Consider the following 26,509-nt stretch of genomic DNA (forward strand, 5'->3'; position numbering starts at 1 on the left):
CATAAATAAATACATAAATAAATACACAAAGAAATGTATATTTTTAAATTTATACTTTAATTTCCTTATTTATGTATAATTGTATTTTTTCACACATTTATTTATTTTTTATTTATACATTTATGCATTTATTTATTTCCACATTAATTTATGTATTTATGTTTTAATGTCTACATTTATTTATTTCCACATTTATACATTTATTTTTACATTTCTTTCTCTGTATGCTAATGAGGGGGGGGGGGGGCGTGTTTTAACTCAGACATCAGCAATCGAGCTCAGAGTGGCAGTGCTGAAGCTTTGAAGCCACAGTGACACCTCTTATTTATTCAAGAGGTGTGCGGACAATATCATGTTTTAAGTCATGTATGTAGGGTAGGCTATATAGGGTTAACACACATGAACAGAAACTGCACTTCAACGGGTCTGATAGCAGACACTGATATGGGTCTGATAGCAGACACTTGGACATGAAAGCGTATAATAGTATCCACTATTAATAACAATGTAAACGCGGTGGGTTTATGAGACTCAACTAGCAATAAACATTTATTTATTGTCAGCTTTGGCATTCCATACTTTAGAGCATTTCCATCTTTTCGATACAGCCACGCAGCAAACAACAGTTCATATTCTCACAGAAAAAGCCTCTGTGTGTCACATTTTACTGCTCCGCTCAGGTTTTTCATATTTCTTCAGCCGGCGTCACCTCCTTCAGTTATCGTTCTCGAGCGCTCGGGCCTTTGAGCCCATAAACGTCACTTTACCACCACACCAATCATCTTGGCTGGTTAGTCAACAATTAAAGCTGATTTCAGCAGTTCACCTGCGCTGGCCTGTCTCAAGATCTCTCGGGGTCACTCAGACCTGTACACACTCGAGGAGTGTGTTATGATGTCAGAGCAACTGTGTGTGTGGCATACAGATAAAACAAGCACGTTTCCTATTTTTAAAGGAGTAGTTCACTTTTGAAAAAAAAAAATTGCTAATAATTTACTCACCCCCATCCAAGATGTCCATGTCTTTCTTTCTTCAGTCGAAAAGAAATTAAGGTTTTTGATGAAAACATTCCAGGATTTTCTCCATATAATGGACTTCAATGGGGTCCAAACGGTTCAAGGTCCAAAAGACAGTTTCAGTGCAAACTGCAAACTGTTCAAAGGGCTTTAAACGATTCCAGATGATGAATAAGGGTCTTGTCTAGCGAAACGAAACTCAGTTCAAAAATAAATAACAATGTTTAAGTTTTATGAGCTTAAATGCTCGTCTTGCTCTGTTCCGTGATGAGTGTTCGTGACTCTCCTGTTCGAACTTGTTTACCAAAATGAACTAATCTTTTTCCGTGTCAATCCATTCGTTTCGTTGGTTGAATGAACCAAATGACTCGGAAAAGGATTAGTTCATTTTTATGAACGAGTTCGAACAGGAGAGTCACGAACGCACATCACAGAACAGAGCAAGGCGAACATTTGAGCTTATAAAACTTAAACTTTGTTATTTATTTATTAAATGCGCGATCATTTCGCTTGATAAGACCCTTATTCATCGTCTGGAATCGTTTAAAGCCCTTTGAACAGTTTGCAGTTTGCACTGAAACTGTCTTTTGGACTTTGAACTGTTTGGACCCCATTGAAGTCCATTATATGGAGAAAAATCCTTAATTTGTTTTCGACTGAAGAAAGAAAGACATGAACATCTTGGATGACATGGGGGTGAGTAAATTATCAGCAAAAGTTTTTTTCAAAAGTGAACTACATCTTTAAGAGTGAATAAATATATATATATATTTTTATTATTTATTTAAGGTTGTCTTGTTCCACAGAAACAGCATCAAATTCAAACTAATGCAGTTTAGAAAGAAAATAAACATTACTGCACTGGGTGTTAACTCTGACACATTTCAACGGACAAATAAAAAGAAACGAGAAAATAAAGACTGCAGCAAATTTAATTTTAAGGACCTCCCAAGATTTACTCTTGAAAAGCAAAATATTACCTTTTAAAATGTGAAATCATTGCGTCATTACAATAAAATAAAATTAAACAAAATCAAATCTAATAAACGAATGAGGTTTAGAATAAAAGTAAACATATTACTGCATCGGGTGTTAACCCAGACATATTTCAAAATAATAATAATAATAATAAACTTGATTTCAGGACCTCCCTGAATACATGCGTGAAGAAAATGCCACTTGTAAAATCAGTCAAAAATAATTAAATAACAAAAATTATAAAAGGAAAGAATCCCACCCGTGACTGCTGTTGTCAGATCAGATCATCTGCTGTTCGTGGGCTATCGGTTAGTCCTGCCAGTCAAACATTACAGCAGTCCAACACACTGACATACCTCACAACTTTAATGGTCCATATGTGTGAAGTGATCTGCAAATCATGAATGTCGTTCTAGCACACACCTCATTATTCACTCTGTCTCACACACACACACACACACACACACCAGAGCTCGACCCTCCTCCTCAGTCACTATGGCAGAAAAAAACATCACACTTTATTGAGTCCATGAGGCTGTGCTGCACACTTAAATACATAAATAATAATAATCACTGCCGGGTAGCTGTGAAAGTGTTGATTAGTGTTTTTGCTGTTGTTGTTTGCAGTGATGGAGCATCATAACCAATCACAGACGTCTGTACACAAACAACAACGGCAGCCGGAAGTAGACTGTTAACTGCCATACATAAACATAGACATATACACTAGACGTCACCTTGGGGTTCTAAGCATGCGTCAAAGCCGCCGCCATCTTGGAACAGGGGTCTAGTCATAGGAAGTAGCTAGGTATTTACTTCGAATTAATTGATGGTGGCGGACTTTTGTGCTGTGTATGCGTATAGAATGTTAAAAAAAATAATAATTCTGGAATCAATGATAAATACATGTCTGACCGTTAGAACAAACCAAAAACAAACAAACAAAAAAAACTGGGAAAATCGCATTCATGATGATTTATGGTGATTTTATTGTGTCTACATTGACGCTGATGCATTAAAGTGGAGGGGCTCTCCTGTTCCAAGATGGCGGCTCCAACGACGCATTCAATAGAGCCTTAAAAAGATAGTTTTAAGGGTAATCACTTTAGTGCCTGGTTACAAATCAGAGAAAATCACTTTATTATAGAAAGACGTATGAAATAACGAGTCGTTAATGTCTTTTAACTTATTTGTTTAAAGTTATCGACTCAAAAACTCTTAAAACTAAATTTCGTGACACAAAAAGTCAAAAAAAAATGCTGGGTTGTTTTAACCCAATTTTGGGTCAAATATGGACAAACTGAAACATTGGGTTAAAAACGTAATTAAAGAATGTAACCCAATGGCTGGGTTTGTCCATATTTGACCAAAATTTGGGTTAAAACAACCCAGAATTTTTAGTGTGGGAGAAAAAAATACTCGGGTTTAGTTTTTTTTAGTGAGCAGTTCTTAAAAGAACCACTTTTTTCTTAATGCACTCTAAAAAATGCTGGGCTTTTTTAACCCAATTTTGGGTAAAATATGGACAAACCCAGCCATTGGGTTAAAAATGTAATTTAAAAAAGTTACCCAATGGCTGGGTTTGTCCATATTTTACCCAAAATTGGGTTAAAGCATTTTTTAGAGTGTGTGAAGAACATTTTTAAAACCTTTTTCCATGAGGAACCGTTTGTGCAATGGATGTTAAAGGTTAACCATCAATAAAGAACCTTTATATTTTAGACATTGAAGGTAGTACCTGAATACGCCCAAGCGTCGTAGTGTCATTTTTTGTTTGGTCTAGTTCATGTTCTTTGCCTCTTCCTCTCGTCCGCTTCGCCAGCACACGTTCTCCGTTTACTCGAACACACAGTCACCATAAACTACAGCCAAACACAAGAAACACACACGTTATCCTGCAGCGAGCGCACAGCACAGCCCGACACCTCACTAAATCAAACATCTGTCTCTACCAATTACCCTCAGCTCGCTCCGTGCCCCGATGGAGGGACGCCAACATGGGCTTTCTACCCACCGTCACGTCTACACTCTTAGAAGAAATGCTTCTATTTAGAACCAGAAATGGTTCCATCCCCCGCTTCATATATGGAACTCCAAAATGGTTCTATATAGAAGCATTTTTGTTCAGTAAAAGGTTCTATTGGCCAAGTATGGAACCCCAGGGTTCTATATAGAACCCAGAGTGTATACTGTAGAACCTTTTAGGGGTTCCAAATACCTTTTAAGGTTCTATACAGAACCTTTTCTTCTAAGAGTGTACACTGAGAGAAGATGTCATGGTGGAACAATGAAGAGCTTTGCGGAACTCAAAATTACTATTTTGAAAGGTTTGATGGGCTTCATTTTGCCATCCAAACAGGCTTTGCAGTTCATTTGCTTTGGCAGTCGTCTCAGGTTTGTGGTTTCTATTCAGGCTCTCGGGGAATCACGGCTGTGCCATGCTTTCAGAGCGCCGTGATGTCAGAAACAAGAACGCTTCTGAGAGGAAGATGCAACTCACTTCAAAATCTGTATCTAATCAAAACTTGCTGCTTAAAGGGATGCTTCAGGATTTAGCTTTAAGCTTTGTATTAGTAGGAAACCTGCAGTATTTTCAAATTACCGCGCTTTCCACCCTCATATCCCCCTGAGACGAGAGATTTATGCATTTTTTGTCTGGAAAAATCGCCATTTTGCATCATTGGATGATTTTTTGTCCCGAGGCTAAAGACTACAGTCAGTTGTCGGGTCTGTCCCGCATGTCCTCCATGATCTCCCTCACAGAATGAACACATAGTGTCGGCCATCTTTTTTTTTTTTTTTTGAAGCTAAGCTAGCAGGCTCTTGTTCTTTGGAGAAAGCTGAATAGTTTTCCCGCCAAAATCGTACAAAATGTCCTGGATTCAGCTTTTGCTTTCTGCAGTCGCCATTCATTGTTTACATTCACAGCAAAAGCCCAATCCTGGACATTTTGGGCGATCTCGAAACACATTTTCGGGCAGACTCATCACTAGTAGCCTAGATTTGTTGTTTAACTACTGCGCTCTGTTACCGGTAGGCATGGCCTCCGAAGCAAGTGCATTCTGGGAGTTGTTGTCTTTCATCCGCATAAGCCAAAAATACATTTTCTGTCTTTTCTCAGTCTAGAAAGCTCCAAATTCAAAAATAATTTCACATTTCTTCTTTATAAATGACCCATTTTAAATACACTTTCATCTTTCCAGAGGTGGAGTATCCCTTTAAGTGCAAAAATCTTATCCATTAATTGCCCACACTTTAGAAAGTGCATCTGTGATAGTATAGCACTGCACTGAGTATTTATGTATTTATATCCATAATAACAATACATTATTTACATTTATTCATGATGCAGATGCTTTTATCCAATGCTTCATGCAAATGAGTAGTACAAAAATAGTCTCCTTTCTATGTAAATGAGGCTTATTATAGCACAAAAGCCCTCATTTTTCTACTTGTACTGATGTTTTTGGCTCCTGCATCACAAAATGGTTGTGCAAAGTGCATTTTCTGTTAAAAATTAGACAAATGCTAAATGAAAATAAATCAGTTTTATCATAGAAATCTAAAAACATTTACTGAAGTGTATGTCAGTGGGGCCAAATAAGGACAAACGAAGCTTCTGAGATGAGAACTCAAAGGTCCAAATTCACTGAAAATGTCACTGTATCTGCTATTTATGTGCATGTGCATTTTCTTCACTAGTCACCCACAGACATCAGTGCTGGAATAGCTCTCCAATGTGAATATTTATGTAATTAATTACAATAAATTATGATTTTTTTCATTTATTAATTTAGCAGATGCTTTTCTCTAATGAGGAATACAACAAACAAACATGTTTTCTATAAAAATGAGGATTACTTATGCATAAAACTCAGCACATTCAGTCTGGCTGTGTTTTCTTCCGAACTAGAGAACAGCATCACACAAACATGTATAGTCAAGTGTACTTTCAGCATTTCAGACATTCGGGTGTCTGGATCTCGACATCCTCCACTCAAAACCAGCCAGCAAGATGGGAAATGGCATCATGTTAATTGCATTCAGCACTAATTTTGTGGGCGTGTTTGTGATGTTAACTAATTTACATAATTCCTTTAGTCAATGGGGTGCTAAAGCAACATGGACAGCATGTGCAAACACTATTCGTTTATTTCACTCCAAAACCCATCGATCTTAACAAAGGACGATTTTTAATCACAACAGTAGAAATTATTCTTTAAATATTTTACATAATTAAAAAAATGTAATATTTCAGTTTTTATTTATTATTTTTAATAATATATTTTTTTGAATAATTTAAATATCTCAGTTCAAATTATTGAAAGTATTATTTATTACGAAGACATTTTTACAGAATTGGCACAAAAAAAAGTGTTTGCAACAATTAAATATTTTTCCAATCGTAACCGTATTAAGCAAGAGGTTTGAATTTATCCATCGGGATCACAAAAGCTATTTAATATATTAAACAATTTAGGTGGAGAAAGTTCATCTTCATTTGAAAGATCACAATTTCTTTTATTCTTTGCAATAATGTGCATTTTATTTAGAAAGTAAATAAGATCAATTTTGCTTTCATCGTCATCATCATCATCATCATGGCAGCGAGCCTGTTTTCAGTGTTGCATGAAGAGCATTTGCCAGTAGACCATCATCCTCGCGGCCTGTGATGTGCGGTCACTAGGTTTTACTTTTCATCCGAGGGGGGGGGGGGGGTTAAGGATACCCCGCTGTTTGCACTCCACCCTCCGCTTGTTTCAACCCCAGTTTGAGCTGCTACGTTCTGTCCGTTTGCACCTGGGCTCGTTCCCTCACATTCATCGATTAATGACCTCACTTATTCAAAAACAAACAATGGCAACTTCCCCCTGGCATTCCAGTCAAAACACGGCAGGCCGACCGTGTCCGCAGCACCCCGGCCAAATCAGCACCAGATGTCCCTGCACGCTTTTTTTCTCCTTCACCTTCCCTCTTTCCTGTCTGGAATTCCACATTCCGAGAGGACGGGAATCTGCCTGAATCTCCCAGATTTGGTCTTCTATCTTTTAAACCTGTTACCCAGCTAACAATTTTACGTTCTGGGAATGCTACACTCTAAAAAATGCTGTGTTGTTTTAAACTCAATTTTGGGTAAAATATGGACAAACCCAGCCATTGGGTAAAAAAATGTCATTTAAAAATGTAACCCAATGGCTGGGTTTGTCCATATTTTACACAAAATTGGGTTACAACAACCCAGCATTTTTTAGAGTGTAGTTTTTGGTTGCCAAAAAGAGAAAGTTAGGAGAATGTTCTGGAAACTTTATGGGAACGTTATCTAAAAATAAACATACGGTTAGGGGAACGTTCTGCACTCATAGAAGAAAAGGTTCTATATAGAACCTTAAAAGGTGCTGGGTTGTTTTAACCCAAATTTGGGTAAAATCTGAAAAAACCCAAATGTTGGGTTAAAAATGTAATTTCAACTTTGATTTTCAACTTTACATTTTCTAATTGCATTTTTAACCCAACATTTGGGTTTATCCATATTTGACCCAAATTTGGGTTGAAACAACCCAGCATTGTTTAGAGTGTATACATAAGGGTTCAATAAGGAACCGTTTGGGTTCATTCATTATCATTCGTTTTGTCCTTTCCGGATTAAATATTTCATATTAAAAACATCAAGACCCTAAAATATTTATGAATGCATGTGAATGATCAAATTCTAAAAAATGCTGGGTTGTTTTAACCCAATTTGGGGTTAAATATGGACAAACCCAGCCATTGAGTTACATTTTTAAATTATTTTAACCCAATGTTTGAGTTTGTCCACATTTGACCCAAAATTGGGTTAAAACAACCCAGCACTTTTTAGAGTGCACAAAATTCAAGATATGGGGGTTATAAAATGTATATATTTCTATCATTTTATGTAGTTAATCACCATTTCAGTTTTTCACCTCCAAAAATCAGCATGATTAAAATGTGATATTAAGTTACTACAACAGTTTAATAAGCTACAAAATGTTGCAAAATAGTGTAATATATGAATGAATAATTGCCTATAAAGAACTTTTGTGCCAAAAGGGTTTTTTCTTGTCATTATGAAACCTTTTTTAGCATAAAATGTTCTTTGGAGTTGAGTAAAGAACCCTATGCTTCACATATAGAACCCCAATGAACCCTTTTTTTCTAAGTGAGACATGCATTTCCGACGTGTGTTGCTCTATTTACACATGCATGCACATTAAACATGCAACTGTATGTACATAGATTTAAGCATGCAAAGTTGCTCAAACTACATTTCAACACACACCAGCAGGAAAGCACCCGGAGGAGGACGCATTAAACGTTTAGTGCCTCCATGCATCAGTGGCGTGCAGCTCTTTGAAGCTGAGCGTGTCTCAATAAGGGCTGACAGTATGCATCAGCTCCTGCCAAAGAGACAGCAAATCGGCCCATTAGCCCACCCAAAGCCGTCCAACACCCTGCCTGTCGACACACACCATTCACGGCGCTCCTTCAGCCAGGAGGGAAGACTAATTTACTTTTCCACTTCACTGCTATAGGAAAACAACAGCCCTGCAGTGCCTAAACAAAAGAGCCACTTGAGAGGTGATAGCAGCACCTCTGGAAGCTTCCCGCTCTCTGATAAAGCCTATTTAGCAGGAGGGTAAACACACACGTGCACTGTCTCTCTCTCTGCGAGTGTAAATAGCTCCCGGTGTTGATTTTTGGGCTCTGGATCCGAGCATTTGAAGTCTGAGAGGGTTTGATGGGTCTGGATTTATGGCTGTCTCCATCTCTTCTTACCCCTTTCACTGACATATAAAGAGGCCAGAGATGTGTTTGAGGAGCTGCGGATGGGTCTGGTGTTTCGTCGGGTTAATAAAGCTGCATTTCAGGACCTTTTAATACTTATTGCACTTTTGCTTTACATGCAGGATTTTTTTTAGCACTTTATCTTTGCCTGAGAACCAGCACAGTTTTTTGCTGTCATTCAAACTAGCCTGTATCCTATTTCTCATTTGCATAGATTTTTTACTGCAGAAATTACATGACTTATACATAAATGAATGTGTTATAAATAAAACTTTAACACAATTAATGAATCAATCTATGTTTTATAGTATATTAAACATTTACAGATAATCATATTCTAGAGTCTGAATTAATTCGGACTAAATTATCAAAATATGTTGAGAATACCATACATTTTTAAATAGACACTACAAAGATATCACTCTAAAAAATGCTGGGTTGTTTTAACCCAATTTCGGGTCAAATATGGACCCAAATGGCTGGGTTTGTCCATATTTGACCCAAAATTGGGTTAAAACAACCCAGCATTTTTTTAAAGTGTATGTATGGTAAAGAATACATAGTTTCCTTGTAAATACCTTAAATAAATAAATGATTATTAATATTATATCATTGTATATGAATAATGTGAGTGAGTTCGGGTAAATGGGGCAGGGTTTTGGCTTTCATCTTAATGTCAAAGTCTATACGTTCAAAAATCATTTATCATCAAAAAAGACCGAAGCCTTAAAATTTAACTTTTTTTCCCCCCAGGAAAACCAATCAAATATTTTTTTTTTATTATTTAATTTAAAAAAAAAAAAATTATGATACATTGCATGAATTCTATCATTTTTTGAGCATTAGAATTCATATAAAACTGATTAATTTATTAATAAAAATAATTATTATTACTATGATTTTTTTTCAATACATTTCACATCAAAATAATGTAATGTAATGTCCTTAACAACCTGTAGGCTGCCTATAGCTTCCTACATAAAAATACGTTTTCATTCCTATTATTGTTTTAGACATGATCTTATAATCATCTAAAAGACTAGGCTACTTTTTTAATTATTATTTTTAGATAAGTATCAGGTTTTGCACTATGATTACAATCAAACAATAACATTTGGTTAGAAAGGGAACACAATGCAAACAGTTTATCTCTCTCTCGGTTTTTTTTTTTTTTTTTTTTTTTTCATTTCAGTCATTTTTGACCGGGAGGAAGCTATGTGTGACTTAAATTTTACGACCCTTTAACAAATCAGAATCATCTCCTTGATTTTTGTGTGTATATGTGTGTGTGTGTGTGTTCACAACAAAAGTCACCAAGTTTCACCCCCCTCCGATGAAGCAAAAATAAATTACAAAAATTTCAAATGTAAACGATTTCAGTCATATTTTGACTGAAGAAGCCCAGAGGGTTAAATGTTAGATTTATGATGCTGTAATGTAACTACCTAAAGAAATAATTTGAAGTATAATTTTTAAGCTTGCAGGGCGTGACTGCTGAAAAAATGTGGCTCGGCATTTGAATTCACACTTTATTAAAGCTAATGGTACATTGAGATTGAATGATGTCGCATTGCTCTCTGTATTAAATCCTCATCCGGACCACAGTCCACAATGGCAGGGGTTTGCAGGGGAATCCTGTGGGAAGGAAAGGCTCTCATTCTTGGGATCTGCTTGTGTAAACAATCGGGTTAATGAAGCTCACCGCTCCTAATCCCACCTCCCCCCCCTTGACCCGCACACCCCTGGCTCGACTTAATCCCACCACACAACCCCAACCTGTCAATCACACAGCCCCGGGGCAGTGTGTGTGTGTGTGTGTGGATCAAGGTGAATTTCAGAGCCTGAATCATACTCAAGCCCAGTCGAGGGCAAAGAGGAGCACAAGTTTAATGAAGTCCACATGAATGTGTTTCCAGCGGAGTGAGGCACTTCTGCAGCGTAGGAAACACTTCCATCATGACCCAGTGCTCTCGCTTTGAAAACCAGGGCATTTATGGGCCTTATTACGAGCACATATGAGTATGGCACATGCCACACATGATGATGTGCATCGAGAGAGATGTGTTAATGGACTATATATGAATATATATAAATCTGTGAAGAGATTTTGCATCCCCTGTTTGGGAAGAAGTGTGTCACCGTAACCTCAGTGCTTGTAACCTCAAGCAAAGCTGTTGTTGTATAAATATACATCATGATGTACCCTGTGTTACCTCTGGGCTGTAAAACCAGCGACACCATCTCTTCCTAAAGAGGTGTTTACAAATCTGTTCCCTACTTAAAACTTTAAAACAATCCTTGAGAGCAAACAGAGCTCTGAACACAAATCTGACGTGTATTTCCGTCCCCAGAGAAACATTTATTATAAGCAGAGCCGAACGAGGCGGATCCATTACAACATCATCATTTTAACCTGAAGGCTTCTTGCCCACTGGCTTATTATAAACCAAACCATACATGTTCTTTGACCCGAGTAAACATGAAGTTTGAAAAGAGAAATTTAGATTACAGCCCGGAAAGTACTGTGTAATTAAGAGGAATTTACAGTGTAACTTTCTGTAATTATAAGGGAACAATATGTAAAGTTTGGGGAACAACCAGGAGAAGAATTAAAAAATATATTTATACTGTAAGTAATTATAGAACTACACTCTAAAAATGCTGGGTTGTTTTAACCCAACTTTGGTTACAATATGGACAAACCCCAACTATTGGGTTAAAATTTAAATATGAGACTTAACCCAACGGTTGGGTTTGTTCATATTTGACCCAAACTTGGGTTAAAACAACCCAGCAATTTTTGCTACGCTCTAAAAATGCTGGGTGGTTTTAACCCAACTTTGGGTCAAATATGGACAAACCCAACTATTGGGTTAAAATTTAAATATGAGACTTAACCCAACGGTTGGGTTTGTTCATATTTGACCCAAAGTTGGGTTAAAACAACCCAGTAATTTTTGCTACACTCTAAAAATGCTGGGTTGTTTTAACCCAACTTTGGGTAAAATATGGACAAACCCAAATGTTGGGTTAAAATTTAAATATGAGACTTAACCCAACGGTTGGGTTTGTTCATATTTGACCCAAAGTTGGGTTAAAACAACCCAGTAATTTTTGCTACACTCTAAAAATGCTGGGTTGTTTTAACCCAACTTTGGGTAAAATATGGCCAAACCCAAATATTGGGTTAAAATTTAAATATGAGACTTAACCCAACGGTTGGGTTTGTTCATATTTGACCCAAAGTTGGGTTAAAACAACCCAGTAATTTTTGCTACACTCTAAAAATGCTGGGTTGTTTTAACCCAACTTTGGGTAAAATATGGACAAACCCAAATATTGGGTTAAAATTTAAATATGAGACTTAACCCAATGGTTGGGTTTGTTCATATTTGACCCAAACTTGGGTTAAAACAACCCAGCAATTTTTGCTACGCTCTAAAAATGCTGGGTGGTTTTAACCCAACTTTGGGTAAAATATGGACAAACCCAACTATTGGGTTAAAATTTAAATATGAGACTTAACCCAACGGTTGGGTTTGTTCATATTTGTCCCAAAGCTGGGTTAAAACAACCCAGTAATTTTTGCTACACTCTAAAAATGCTGGGTTGTTTAAAACCCAAAGTTGGGTCAAATATGGACAAACACAACCGTTGGGTTAAGTCTCATATTTAAATTTTAACCCAATAGTTGGGTTTGTCCATATTTGACCCAAATTTGGGTTTAAACAACCCAGCATACTACCAGTGTAATAAGAGGTGCTTCACTATTATTTCCTGGCCAATGAAGAAACAGTAATTTCAAAACAAATTGGATCGAAACATTAAGAGAATTTGTCCATTACCATCTGTTTGGAAGTCGAAGTAATCACGCCGGTTTGGAGACGAGATGTTGAGGATCAGTGCCGATGGCTGCCGTGTCGATGAGGGATGGGGCAGGCGCAGGTCCACCATTGAGGGTCCCTCGGGATAAACAGAGAAACTAATATTAGCATAGACGCCATGGCTGATCTAAAAACGGCTGATCTAAACTATTCAGCCTAATTTGAATAAAGGAAGTCTATAGTGTGTCATGTGTATTCTAGGCCAAAGAGATGTGTTTTTAGTCTAGATTTGAACTGGACAGAGTGTGTCTGCTTCCCGGACAATGTTAGGAAGATTATACCAGAGTTTTGGCGCTAAATAGAAAAAGGATCTACCACCAGCAGTCGATTTTGATATTCTACGTATTATCAACTGGCCAGTTTTGAGATCGCAATAGACGTGAAGGACTATAATGCGTTAAGAGCTCGCTCAAGTACTGCGGAGCTAAACCATTTAGTGCTTTTCAAGTAATCAGCAATATTTTAAAATTTATACGATGTTTAACAGGCAGCCAATGGAGGGTTGTCATTAAATCATGTTTAATTTGGACTTCTCTGTGCATGCTCTTTGAGGTGGTGACCATAGACCTCCATTATATGACTGACAGACAACAATGGTTTGACCTAAAAATATCACAACTGCGGAAACAAAGACACCTACATCTCGGATGCCCTTGAGGTAAGATAAAACACACCAAAAATTAATTTCAAAGTGAACTGTCCCTTTAAAAACTATAAAAGCGCTGCTGTGATGGATGTTTTGAATGGCATCCGCTGTATAATCTGCCAGATCACTTGTAATTTTCCACGACTCGTTTTTTCAAGGATTACCATGGTATACTTTTATAAAAAAAAAAATCTACAGTGAATGTGTTTATGTGTGTTTCTAGAGAGAGAATAGGAGAAGGGTTATAAGGAGAAAATAACAGCCCTGAAGAGAGATCCAGAAAAGCAGCCGTGGTCTGATGGAGTGATAGAGCTTTTCCGTGTCATGCAGGAATCCTGTGCCAACAACAACATGGCAAATTTACCCGAGCCGTGCGTTTGGCAGAACCGGGACTCGTTCATCCAATCAAGCCCCGTGTCGGGGCGGCGACATGCGCTGTCTGGCAGACTCTCTCAGACCAGCGGCTTTATGGAAGACCCTGCCGGTTATTATTTCTCCTCCGCAGATGGTTCTCCTCAGACGGGCCGTGTTTGCTTTACTTAAGAGCTTCTTTGACATTTACCAATATTTTTCTTCACCGTCCCCTCTGGTCTTTTCCTCATCCTCTCAGTCTTTGTTTTCGTGTTTGTGGAAGTGATGTCTTTTAGCACGCTTGTGTTAGCCTTTTGTGTTTATTAGATTTTCATTTTTCAACAGGAACTATTAGAAACAATTAAGCTGGATCTTTATTGTGACAGGTGGCGTTTCCTGTGAAAATAAATGAATATCCCTAAAACAAGAGCAGTTTAAAGGGGTGGTTTACTGCTTTTTTCTTTTTTTTTTTGTGCATGATTGTGTTTATGGGGTGCAATATAACATGTATTCGTGTTTGTTAGTTTTTTTAAAGTCTTATTTTTCATAATTTCACTTTTATTGTAAGCCGCTTTCTCCTCTGTCATTTGAATGACCGGTTGACTTCCTGAGTCTATGAAACCACTCCCTCAGAAACAAACAGGCAGTGGGCTCAGATTGGTTAGTTTGGGCTGGTATGTTGTGATTTATCTAATTAAAATGAAAAAAAGTGAAATCGCAATCAACAAAAATGACTTTCGCAATCAACCAAAGTGAAATCGCAATCAACCACCAAGAGCAAAATTGTTTTTGATATAAAGACTTTGAATAATAAAAAATAGGATTTAGTTATATTTTTTTAAGTACTTTTTGTCATGATTGTGTTTATACAAAGCATTATATACAACCATCTTAAAGGGATAGTTCACTTTAAAATTAATTTTTGGTGTGTTTTAGCTTACCTCAAGGGCATCCAAGATGTAGGTGTCTTTGTTTCTGCAGTAGTTTCAATTTTGATATTTTTAGGTCAGTCATATAATGGAGGTCTATGGTCACCACCTCAAAGAGCATGCACAGAGAAGCCCAAATTAAACATGATTTAATGACTCGTAAATGTAAGTACACATTGATGGCCTAAGACACGAAAGGAGCGGTTTGTGTGAGAAAACGAACAGTATTTATACCGTTTTTACCTCTTGTAATCACAGCCACGTCCAAGTGATCCACGTCCATCTTGGATGCCCTTGAGGTAAGCTTAAACATACCAAAAATTAATTTCAAAGTGAACTATATTTAATATGCCACCACATGACACTCAAATGGTGAGTATACACTCCAAAAATGATTTGTCAAAATAAATGTGGAATTACCATGTTACACCTCTAAAAACTTCAGTATCACTGTGATATTTCTTTTGTTTTGTGGAGGTTAGAACATGAAGGTGAGTGAATGATGTCAGAATTGTTATTTTTGTGTGAACTGACCCTTTAAATTGTTTTCTGAGTAAATAGTCTGTGAAAGTTATCTCATCAGCTTTACATCTGAAGTAAACTGATCTTGGTTTAAGGATGTTTAAATATTGTTACTGCAAAACAAGACTTCTGAAGGATTCTGATGTTGCTGTCGGTCTTGTCTGACAATAAGTAGTTTTGACAGAAACATGTAGAAATGAACGTTTCGGGTGACTTACAAGTGCTGTGATTGACACAAACATCTAAACGTTGGAAACACTGTAACTGAATATGACAAACCTGCATCTTCACAAAACTGAAAGCTCTGATATTTCTCATGATGAGACACAATCCTGAGACAAGCGAGATGTGAGTGAGATCGATGAGATTTTTTTGCTTTTCCATAGCTCAATTATGTTACATTGTCTCAGGTGTTTCTTCTAAACATTACAGACCTAGTGAGATTAGATATCTAATGAACATGGAGAGCTGCTCAGATCATGAGATTGAGATCTGAATCTGAGCACTGAAACTGTAAAAGGACTGAGGTCTTTTTCTCCATTTGTTCTCTGTTTAATCTCTATCTAAATGAGACAACTGGCTGCCACATTAAAGATCCCATTCGATCCAGATCTGGAAATCTCACTGTTGTTTTTTCCAGTGGGTATTTTCCCAGTCACTTGTGTCGTAAAACATCTTTTGTGTGTTTGGATACGGCCTGCATTCTGTGTATGACAGCAAAACAATGGGGAAATTCCCCAAAGTTTTCCTCTGGACATAATAATAGTCACCCGAGAAGGAGAATAGCAGAACTAGTTAATGTCAAAATAGAGATGCTTTTTGAGGGCAAATAGACAAATGAATGAAGTAATCCGTTAAAGCCATAGATTCTAAGAAAGTTTAGCTATAATGTTCCCAATAAGTTTGTAAGTTTGTAAGTTTTCTGAATTAATATCTCAGAATTATGAGGTAATTTTTCATGGAAAAAACGTTTTGCTCTGTTTTTATGAATTAACGTCTAAATTATCTCAGAATTACGATATAATTTTTCATGGAAAAAAACGTTTTGCTCTGTTTTTCCGAATTAACGAGTTAATATTCTCAGAATTACGAGGTAGTTTTTCATGAACATTTTTTTTGCTCTTTTTTTTATGAATTAACGTGTTAATTATCTCAGAATTACGAGATAATTTTTCATGGAAAAAAGTTTTTGTTTTGTTTTTCTTAATTAACGAGTTAATTCTCAGAATTACGAGATAATTTTTCATGGGATAAAAGTTTTTGCTCTGTTTTTCCGAATTAACGAGTTAATTTTCTCAGAATTACGAGGTAGATTTTCATGAACATTTTTTTTGCTCTTTTTTTATGAATTAACGAGTTAATTATCTCAGAATTACGAGATAATTTTTCATGGAAAAAAGTTTTTGCTCTGTTTTTCTGAATTAACGAGTTAATTTTCTCAGAATTACGATATAATTTTTCATGGAAAAAAGTTTTTGTTCTGTTTTTCTTAATTAACGAGTTAATTTTCTCAGAATTACGAGGTAATTTTTCATGGAAAAAACTTTTTGCTCTGTTTTTATGAATTAACGTCTAAATTATCTCAGAATTAAGATATAATTTTTCATGGAAAAAAGTTTTTGCTCTGTTTTTCCGAATTAACGAGTTAATATTCTCAGAATTACGAGGTAGATTTTCATGAACATTTTTTTGCTCTTTTTTTATGAATTAACGAGTTAATTATCTCAGAATTACGAGATAATTTTTCATGGAAAAAAGTTTTTGTTTTGTTTTTCTTAATTAACGAGTTAATTCTCAGAATTACGAGATAATTTTTCATGGGATAAAAGTTTTTGCTCTGTTTTTCTGAATTAACGAGTTAATTTTCTCAGAATTACGAGATAATTTTTCATGGAAAAAAGTTTTTGCTCTGTTTTTCTGAATTAACGAGTTAATTTTCTCAGAATTACGAGATAATTTTTCATGGAAAAAAGTTTTTGCTCTGTTTTTCTGAATTAACGAGTCAATTTTCTCAGAATTACGAGATAATTTTTCATGGGATAAAAGTTTTTGCTCTGTTTTTCTGAATTAACGAGTTAATTTTCTCAGAATTACGAGATAATTTTTCATGGAAAAAAGTTTCTGCTCTGTTTTTCTGAATTAATGACTTTATTTTTTTCAAAAGGTCATCTCGTAATTCTGAGATAATTACCCCGTTAATTCAGAAAAACAGAGATTTTGTTTCCTCGGTGAATGCAATACCCTTCCGTAAGTGTGGATGTTTAAAATGTAAAAAAAAAAAAAAAAAAAAAACGCGAAAATGGTTGGTTGCGAAAATAAAGACCACATTCCATTTTATGGGAATGTTACTTTTGAATTTTGAAAGTTCTCTGAACATTCTGAAACAAGTTGTAACATTTAAAAAAATGACGCTAAAACGTGTCGGGTAAAAACGTTCATGAAATAGCATTTTTGTACAAACATTTTGAGAACGTTATTAAATACCAGATAACAGAACAAAATTAAAGTTTCTGGAAGAACATTAGGAAATACATTCCCTGTTAGCTGGGAGAGATGAGTCCAAATGCAAATAAACATGAGATATAGGCGGTCATGAAAAGTAAAGTTATGAAAAAAACGACATCTTATTCAATCACCACCCAGAACTGAGGTGTTTCTCCATCTGAAGGCTTGAGCTGCACAGGGGTTGTAGGTGAATAAACATCTCCACTGAGATCATAACACTCCACCCTAAAACCTCCTCTGGTTTTCTCTTTTAAATCCACATCATCACTGCACTGTCTGACAGTTTTTGCTTGCTGTTCTGTTCATCTTGGAGGAGGGAAAAAACACTGGTTGCTTTCTTTGCAGAGTCCATCGGACCCCACAAACACTCTGGAAGACAAAGCAAATCTCTTTTAGCTTTAATAACTGTGAGCTGCGGTCGAGAGGTCGTTCAGACTGCGCTTCGTCTGGCAAACAATTAAAAGTTGTTTTGATGGTTTGGTCCTGATTGAACTCGTACAGTAACGACTTATTGTTATGTCTGGAGCAAAATATGAAAATACGGCGCCTTTATTGAGGAAATTAAATTCACTGTGTCATGAAACACTCCCTTCGTGAGCTCATCAACATGGAAACGCGCTGATAGTCCAGCGTCTGCTGTGGTTTAACATCAGTCAGACATGAGAGACAACACTGCAAATAATCAGTATTTTTGACTTGTTTTCCACCACAAACATCCTTGAAACAAGATATGTTTACATGGGAATCAAAAATGATTTTATAGGGTACACTCTAAGAAATGCTGGGTTGTTTGAACCCAAATTTGGGTCAAATATGGACAAACCCAAATGTTGGGGTAAAAATGCAATAAAAAAATTACCGTTTAAAGTAAAAGTTGAAGTCGGGTTAAAATTTGTAATTACATTTTTAACCCAACATTTGGGTTTGTCCATATTTGACCCAAATTTGGGTTGAAACAACCCAGCATTTCTTAGAGTGTATATATATATAAGACAAATATTTTGTGTGAGTGACTTCATGTTGGAAAGTGCCTGTACATCTTTTACTGTCTATGGGCGGCTGAAACAGGTCTAATGTTGTGTGGGTCGGCCAGGGTGAAAGGTCACGCAGAGGTCATTTGCTTAAAGCATTAATATTGATCTTAAAAGCGGGTTAGAGAGAGGCCGGGGAGTAAGTTCATTTCTGACAGTGTCTTATAAAGAAGCGCGCCTCAGGTGGTTTTGGAGCGAGCGTGAAAGAAACTGAAGGAGACCTTCGACTATTTTTGTTCTCACACACAAGGGAGGGCAGGGCAGGTGAGCGGGGGTGTTCGACGCTTCTCAACGCCCCGGGTGACGAGAGAATACGAAGGTGTGAGAACAAAAAAAAAAAGACATTCTGTGCATTTCCTCTCCTGTTCGCCAACTGGCTCTAGGCTGAAGATTTCCCAAACTCTCTCTCTCTCTCTCTCTCTGGCCTTCCCCTGTCACTCAAACCGATGTGAAAACTCCTCCCACTGAGGCTCTTCAACGCTCACACACCATGAGAACCTGCATCAGATCAGGGACTTTCTGTCTCGTCACTTTCACCTCGACATCCTTCTGTCTGTGTTTGGGTTCCTGGAGTAAAATTACCATTCATTTTGCCTACAAAGAACTGATAGCATCATTCGTTTAGCAATGAAATATGAATGTTTCAAGCCTGACCGGGATGATATATGCAGTGTATTTACACTCTATATTTATATCTTATTAAACATTTTACAATCATTTTTTTTATTTGTAAAACCTATTGCAAAAGGGATGCTTTACAAAAAAAAATCATGTTATTTAAAATATATTTAAAAAAAAAAAAAAACTTTTGCTGATAATTTACTCACCACCATGTTATCCAAGATGTCCATGTCTTTCTTTCTTCAGTCGAAAAGAAATTTACGGTTTTTGATGAAAACATTCCAGGATTTTTCTCCATATAATGGACTTCAATGGGAACCAAACAGTTCAAGGTCCAAATGAGAGTTTCAGTGCAGCTTCAAAGGGCTTTAAACGACACCAGACGATGAATAAGGGTCTTATCTAGCGAAACGATTGCTCGTTTCAAAAATGACTCAAAAAAGATTCGTTCATTTTGAACAGGAGAGTCACGAATGCGCATTTGTTATAAAACTATAAAGCATTTGAGCTTATAAAACTTAAACTTTTTTATTTATTTTTCAAATGAGCGATGGTTTCGCTAGATAAGACCCTTATTCATCGTCTGGTGTTGTTTAAAGCCCTTTGAAGCTGCACTGAAACTCTCATTTGACCTTGAACCGTTTGGACCCCATTGAAGTCCATTATATGGAGAAAATCCTGGAATGTTTTCATCAAAAACCTTAATTTCTTTTCGACGGAAAAAAGAAAGACATGGACATCTTGGATGACATGGGGGTGAGAAAATTATCAGCAAAAGTTTTTTTTGAAAAGTGAGTGATTATCATATTCTAACATGCATAAACAACATGTATAGCAAATGCGCGTTTTAAAATAATCCAAATATGTGCAAATACAGTCAGACATTCATTATCATTAATAAACCCATGTAGTTTCTGACCTCCACATTCAAACAATGTTTGTCCTTTGAGCTTTAACAGGGCATGTGTCTCCAGTGGAGCTGCGTGTGTGTGTGTGTGTGTGTGTGTGAGGGGAATATCCTGGAACGCCTGTCAAACCACATAATTAGAACAAGACTGCCACGACCGACACAACTCCCATGCATTTTATGATTTCTTTAAAGTCAACTTAAAGTCATCTTATTTTAAGAGTTGTCCTTTGTTTGTTGGTTCACCACATTTCATAAATGGCATCAAGACTCACGCGGTGGAAGGATTAATCGGAGAGCGGCCAAACATTTCATTTTCATTTAGAGAGACAGTGTAATCTTAACATTCATATAGCCAGACAGACTTAAACATTTCACTGTTGCTCATCTTGCACAATGTTAGCAAAATCATGGGAGAAATTTTCCACGAATTGACTTTCTACCAAATTATATTTATTTGTATTTTTTTTATATTTACTTAATACACCTGTACATATAAAAATATAAAAAATGAAAATATATATAAAAATAAATATATATATATATATTTTCATGTTTTATATTTTTTATATTTTTATATATATACACATTTAGTAGATTGTAGATTTAATAAGAGAAATTTTCCACGAATTGACTTTCTACCAAATTATATTTATTTGTATTTTTTTTTATATTTACAGTATATATATATATATATATATATTACTAATATATATATAGTAGATTGCAATATTACTACATTAATTAATTTTAAGATTAGATTCATATTGAAGTATTTAGAGGTTGTTAACAAATGGAAGTCGAGGTTTACATCCATTTCCACCAGATGGGCAATCTATTATTAATAATTTCTCAAAGCTGATATTGGAATCCAATAACATATCAATAATTCATGGTACTGTGATCAGACTTACTTAATTACAGGACTAGTTAAAAGGTTTTAAGTGTCCAGGTCTTTCTATTAGTGCAGTCAGGTTATTGATACGCCATAAGGCCGGTGTGCCAGAGATCACCGCGAGTCGCTTTAGTATTGATGGAGGCTGAAAGGACTGGGACCTTCGAGTTAGTTCTCTTTGCTTTCTATTCAGTTAGGATAGTGTTTCTTTACCTTTTCAAGTTTCTCCACACTGAAAGGCTTCCTAATGCGCATTAGAATTGATCCAAAACACAAAACTGAGCATTCTGTATAGGATAATATGAGAGCCTGAATAAAGAAATCTCGTTTGATACCTCAACTGAATCTAGATTTTATCTGCCGCTTCTCACCTGTCTCATCTGGAGTTTCAGAGGAATTCTTTATGATTTCTCAATTTGTGCTCAGATTTGCCAAGAAACCCTGAAATCAAAGGTCAGAGATTTAATGATCTGGACTGCTCTCCACATTTATTTCACAGCTTCATACTCTTACTTGACTATTTTGTGTCTATTATTGGTTCTTTTCATGAAATATTTCAGAGCTGATCATCAAAAATCTAAAAAAGCATAACTGAGAACTCACATTAAAAGACACACACTCTAAAAAATGCTGGGTTGTTTTAACCCACTTTGGGTCAAATATGGACAAACTCAGCCAATGGGTTAAATGTTTAAATTACATTTTTAACATTTGGGTTTGTCCATATTTGACCCAAATTTGTGTTAAAACAGAGTGTTATAACATAAAATAAGTCTACTATAAATAATATAAAAATAGATTACATTTTAAAATAAATATATTTACGCACCCACTTAACCCTCAGGTGCTCTTCGTTTCGGAGTCACACTTGTTATCTTCCCGGTCAAAAGTGACCGGACACCTAAAAATGAAACTTTCTCCATCCCAGTAAAACCAATGCAATTTATTTTTGTTCTATAATATTTATTCTTTTTAATTTAGTATTTTGAGACAATTTAATTGAATTTATTAATATTTATGCAATATTTATTGTTTATTTTTGCCATGGAAAAATATATATCTTTTTCTATATATATATTATTATTATTTTTAAATTATTAATGCAGTATTTTAGTTTAATATAGAGTCTAGGCCTTCAGAAAAAAAATTATTTTTGAAGAAAATTAGCACCATCTGGTTACAGTATAGAGAAAAGGCGTAGAATCGTGGTGTAACCACTAGATGGCATGTACAGCTCTCTATGGAGAAGCATGTGAATTCCCCAGATGTTTATGAACACTTTTTTTGTTGTTGTTGGTGGATTTGAATATATAGTTGAAATAATCTCAAAAACTATTTCTTATAAAAAAAATTCAGAATTTTTTTCTTCATTTTTTTTTTTTTTTTTTTTACAATTTCCCATTCATTTCCTATGGGGGTCATTTTTGACCAAAGACCACAAGTGTGACTATTTTTTTTAAGACCACTTAGCATGCTCAGATCATGACCTTAATTTTTTTGTATGTTCACATACATAATGCCATAAAAGTCACAAACTTTCGTAACATTGCGATGAAGCCGTGATTTTTAAAAATTCAAAACATACTTTTTGTAATCAAAATTTATTGGTGTGTATGTGTATAAAAGTGTGTTTGTATGCGTGTGTGTTGGTGGGTGTGTCTGTTTTGCACTCTAGATGTTGTAGAGTGTCACCCCTTTCCTGCGGTGTACTTTTTTTTTTAGAATTGTGGCCGATTTGTCGATTGTACATAATAAAATTCAGAGAATTTTTCATTTCCTATGGATCGGTCATTTTTGAAAGAAGAGCAAAAGCGTGACTCATTTTTTACGACCACTTAAATTGCTCGAATCATAACCTCAATTTTTTTTGTGTGTGTTCACATACCCAATGCCATAAAAGTCACCAAGTTTCAAAACATTCCGATGAAGTTGTGATTTTTAAAATTTCAAAACAGAAAATGTTTCGGTCAGAAATGACCGAAGAGCACCTGAGGGTTAATCATTTATCCAATATTAAAATGGAGTAGCATTACATATGTACTGTCACGCCTATCTTTCGACGTATTGAATGACAGAATTCCTGTGAGTGTATTGCGAGCTCAGTTCAGTTGCAGGCCTGCGCTGCTGTTGGGTTGTTTGGCAGCTCTTAAACAGAGATGTGCTAATGCCAGGACCTGCTGTATTGTTTGGTTAACAATGCTTCAGCGCCTGTGGCCATGTGAAACGCCATCTTTCTCAGAGCCCTCCTACCAACACCCAGCTTACAGAGGGCACAAACAAACAGAAACACAAAGCTATTGAGAACAGCCTCTATTCATTTCCTAACAGTCGCCTATGCCCGAGGGGAGGATAGATACACCACACACACACACACACACGAGAACAAGCTAAATGAAAATACCGTCATCATTTATCCACCCTCTTGCTGTTCGGTTTCCCCAACTGACAAAAATATGTTCTCAGAAAGTTCTCCCAAAAATGAAAATTCTGTCAATAGATATTCACTCTCATGTCCTTCCAAACCCGTAAGATTTTTGTTCATCTTAGGAACACAAATGAAGATATGTTTGATGAAATCTAAAAGTTTTCTGTTCCTCCATTGACAGCAACACAATTACAACTTTTAAACGTGATGCGTAACACGAGAATGAACCTCATTCACTCTTAGAAGAAATGGTTCTATTTAGAACCAGAAATGGTTCCATCCCCCGCTTCATATATGGAACTCCAAAATGGTTCTATATAGAACCATTTTTTTGGGGTAAAAGGTTCTATTGGCCGAGTACGGAACCCCAGGGTTCCATAGAACCCAGATGAACCCTTTTTTAAGAGTTAGGGGTTCCAAATACGTAGCGCTAATAGAACCTTTTAAGGTTCTATATAGAACCTTTTCTTCTAAGAGTGTTGGTTCTTGCTGAAGCTCAAACGTGATGCGTAAGAAAATGAACCTCATGAACATGAACATGCTTGAGCTTTCGTTTGCCACAACTGATGTGTGCATTGATGAATGTGAATAAAAGCCTGTTCATCATTTAAAGCGATCGAGTCGCTTCAGAAAATGTGGACTAAACCGCTCAATTCATATGGATTAGTTTACACTCTCTTTATGATGTTCTTGAAGCGTCGAAGTGGTGGTTGTGTAGCAATGGAGGGACAGAAATCGCTCAGATTTCATCAGAAAGATCTTCATTTGTGTTCTGAAGATGAATTAAAAGTCTCACGGGTTTGGAAAAAGTCGAGGGTTAGTAATTAATGACAGAATTAAAATTGTCGGGTGAACTGTCCCTTTAATTCTGAATGTTCTCCGAATGTTCAAGTATTTAGAGTTATTCGAACGTTAAGAGAACATTCCATTTGAGAACATTCCATTATGAGAATGTTACTTTTGATTGTTCTCTGAACATTCCGAAACATTTAAAAATACTCCTTTATTTGTTCCTTCGTTTTCATGCTAACGTTTTGAGAATAAAAACCAGATAACTCTGATGAGATGTTCTATTAATGTAACTGGATGATTGTTTGTGAATTTAGCTTGAACATTATGTTAATTCTACAATATATAATGGTAACGTTTTGAAGTAAGTAAGTTTATAACTTATGATACATTGATATATTGGTGAGAAAATGATAACAGAAATGTTCATTTTTGAGTGAACTACACCTAAAACAAACAAAAAGGTGTATTAAAACTCATACATTCATAGACATACATATCAAACAGGGACACATGTAACAGAGGATGTGTTTTGCTGAACCCACACTCATACATACACAAACTCACACATCCAGTCATGTTGCATGAAACTTCATAATATCCAGCAGCATAACAGAGACAGTAAAACACGCATTAGTCACGGCTGCTCCTTTAAGAGCAGGATATAAAAAAAAATCCCCCAGTACATGAGCCTCGGGGTCAGGTGCATTTTTGACTGCCGTGGGAACCACAAAATGAAATGTGTGAACGTATCTGTCTTACCTCTGGGGTTGGGCCGGGGGAAAGAGATGAGACGCGCTGTGAAAGACACACACTCGCACTTTCACACAGTCCTGATCTGTCGTAAAGCGCTCAGACTGCTCGTGGCCCGGGTTAATCATAAATCATCTGGGGGCTGTTCGTTTCAACAGGCCGGAACAGGTGCCAATCAAACGCTTTCGCCAAGAAAACCATGAGAATGTCAGTCATATCAAACATCTTTAGACTGAAATAACAGAACACAATATTGAATTGGTCATACGTGTTTGTAAATAGATAAGCAAAATACTTCTAGAAAGTTGTCATGCCCTATACACCAAGTGTGTCACTCGCACAGGCTCATTTAAAACATTTGGTGAAGACAAAAATGATTCTTAAAAATGGTGGAAATATCAAAGAAATAGTGAAAGTTGCATTACTTTATTCATGCAAGTTTAATCTAAAATCTCAGCCCTAAAACTGCTGAAAAATATGTCTATTCGTATGAAATATTTTGGCAATGTAAGCTAGCATTCAAAATACACTTTACAAAATTTACAAGATTTGTTATCACAACATTTTCTCTTTTGTCAAATCAACTTAAATAATTTATTTAGTTCAGATAACTTATTATTTTGAGTTTCTGATGATTAAATCAATCTTCTTCATTGTATTAACTCACTTTTTCCATTTTAATCAACTTAAAATTTTAAGGCAACCAGGTTACTTAATTTTTTAAGTTAAACCAGCAATATTTTTTTTACAGTGTAACCTCCCCAACTCAAAATTGTCTAGTGACTGGTCACATCTACATTTTTCAATTTTCAATTTGAACAACTTGGGCCAATTGAAAAATGTCGATTTTTGAGACAGTGCAAGCCAATAAATCTGAATGTGACAAACCACTCCTGACACTGATTGAGGTTTTAACTTTCAGTAATTCTTCATATCTGTTGTGGGTGTGCTTGTTTTTGGGATGTTTCACTGATTCCAGAATGGCATTTTTCACATCAGTCGACAAGACGAGACTGAATACGAGTTCATGGGATAATAGCGCTGTGTTTGTATCAAATACCTTCCTGCGAGGCACTCTTGTATCAGTGCATATTTGACGGATCATTCTTGGAAACGGGTTTTCATTTGTTTTTAAGCCTAAATACCGGAACAAGGATTAGTACGAACCTTTCATTCAGATTCCAGAGGAAAAAATACATTTCTTAAATCCATTATAAGACTATTTTAAACTCTGAGTAATGAAATGTTTCACACTGATGTGCCTTGAAACGCACAGCATTATTCCATGTGTTGATGTAATTGACACTGAAACAGGAAAAGAGGGCGGGGCATTTCAAACAGCTCCTCCCCTTTTTAAAATAGCCAATAGCGTTTATATTATATATCACAATATACCGTTTCTCCAGCTAATCTTCTCGCATATCGCTTTAAAATCTGTGCAGGATAAAAA

At 36.0% G+C, this 26,509-nt stretch overlaps 1 protein-coding gene across 4 annotated transcripts in view; it reads right to left on the reverse strand.

Annotated features, from left to right (window-relative positions):
• Nucleotides 1-3,637: 3,637 nt before the first annotated feature.
• Nucleotides 3,638-26,509, reverse strand: part of LOC120493678 (uncharacterized) — a 50,519-nt gene continuing 27,647 nt past the window's right edge. For 3 of the 4 annotated variants that reach the window (XM_089134511.1, XM_089134512.1, XM_089134510.1), the window contains 2 exons: nucleotides 12,647-12,764; nucleotides 3,638-3,856 (listed from right to left, as the gene is read on the reverse strand). In XM_089134511.1, the coding sequence (XP_088990637.1) occupies nucleotides 12,670-12,764 (95 nt within the window). In that variant the 3' untranslated portion in view covers nucleotides 3,638-3,856; nucleotides 12,647-12,669. Of the gene's footprint in view, nucleotides 3,857-12,646; nucleotides 12,765-25,068; nucleotides 25,242-26,509 lie in introns of all 4 variants that reach the window. The other variant, XR_016169577.1, reaches the window with a different exon arrangement.

This window comes from Pimephales promelas, chromosome 8 (genome assembly GCF_988280905.1).
Source record: "Pimephales promelas chromosome 8, fPimPro1.hap1.1, whole genome shotgun sequence".
NCBI classification, from domain to species: Eukaryota; Metazoa; Chordata; class Actinopteri; order Cypriniformes; family Leuciscidae; genus Pimephales; species Pimephales promelas.